Source organism: Sinocyclocheilus grahami, unplaced genomic scaffold (assembly GCF_001515645.1).
Source record: "Sinocyclocheilus grahami isolate Dianchi unplaced genomic scaffold, SAMN03320097.WGS_v1.1 scaffold9320.1, whole genome shotgun sequence".
NCBI lineage: Eukaryota > Metazoa > Chordata > Actinopteri > Cypriniformes > Cyprinidae > Sinocyclocheilus > Sinocyclocheilus grahami.
The window spans coordinates 1-1018 of NW_015512538.1; the positions used below are offsets into that span (position 1 = coordinate 1).

Genomic DNA, 1018 nt, shown 5'->3' on the forward strand with positions numbered 1-1018 from the left:
ACACTAACTAACGTTAAAAAAGTGAAATCGCAATGAACCACCCCTATACAGAGTGGGAATTTTTGACCAATGACATTTTGGGTGAGGCTACCCAGCGCAAAAGTCTTTCCCTCATCACTAGTCTACTTAAGACGGAAGAAATGTGATTATTCACTTGCTGCTTATTAAGTATGACATACCTCCATGATCTCCAGCAATGCCTCTGTGACCGTCTCCAGGGATGACAGAGCAAAGGTCTCTCTCTCGTAGGAGCCCGGAGGAAACGAACGATCCCTGTAGCTGGAACGAAAGGCGATGACCGCAGCTGATTTGACCTTGCTGATGCCGAACAGCAGGTAGAACTTTGGCAGGGAGAACTCTGTCAGACTTAGACGCAACACCTGCTTGGTCTCCTCTGCACAGCAGAAGAACAAGGCACTTCAGTAATCAATAAATCACTGATCCATGAAAACATCTCTCTAGGGCAAAAATGTCATCTTACCGCTGAAACTCAGCTGGGAGCATGTGCAGAGGGAGTGGATGATGTTGATAACCAGGCCATGCGTGGATGCCCGCAGCGAAAGAGGCCCCGTGGCCACCAGCAGGGTCACGACATGGAAGAGGTAGGGCAGGTGGGCGGCAACATCCAGAGAGTTGTTGAAGGACAGCATAAGCATGTACCTGGCCAGGATAGCGATATCATCCCACATCAGGTGCTGCTCCAATGTTGGTGTGGGTGATAGACACGTCTTGTCGATGATTTTACACATCCGAATGATCACCTGTGGATCAGCACGAAGACAAAATTTAATTCACATAAAACCCACGGTAAATTTAGATGAGAGAATTCCAGTGTTGTGATGGTAAACTAAAATGAAAAATAATAAAAATGTAAATAAATAAAGCAAAATACAATGCTGAATATTCAACATTATATAAATAGGTTAAAATAGTTGAAAAACTTATAACTGCTGCCTTGGCAACTAACTGAAAATAAGTTGAAGTACTAAAATTACTGAATCTAAAAGTGAAATAAGAA

At 43.5% G+C, this 1018-nt stretch overlaps 1 protein-coding gene across 1 annotated transcript in view; it reads right to left on the reverse strand.

Annotated features, from left to right (window-relative positions):
• Nucleotides 1–179: 179 nt before the first annotated feature.
• The window catches only part of LOC107578215 (neurofibromin-like), a gene marked incomplete at both ends in the record, with an annotated part of 3679 nt that continues 2840 nt past the window's right edge, over nt 180–1018 (reverse strand). The window contains 2 exons of the mRNA XM_016264193.1: nt 180–394; nt 482–761. Coding sequence (XP_016119679.1) covers nt 180–394; nt 482–761 — 495 coding nt within the window. The remainder of the gene's footprint in view (nt 395–481; nt 762–1018) is intronic.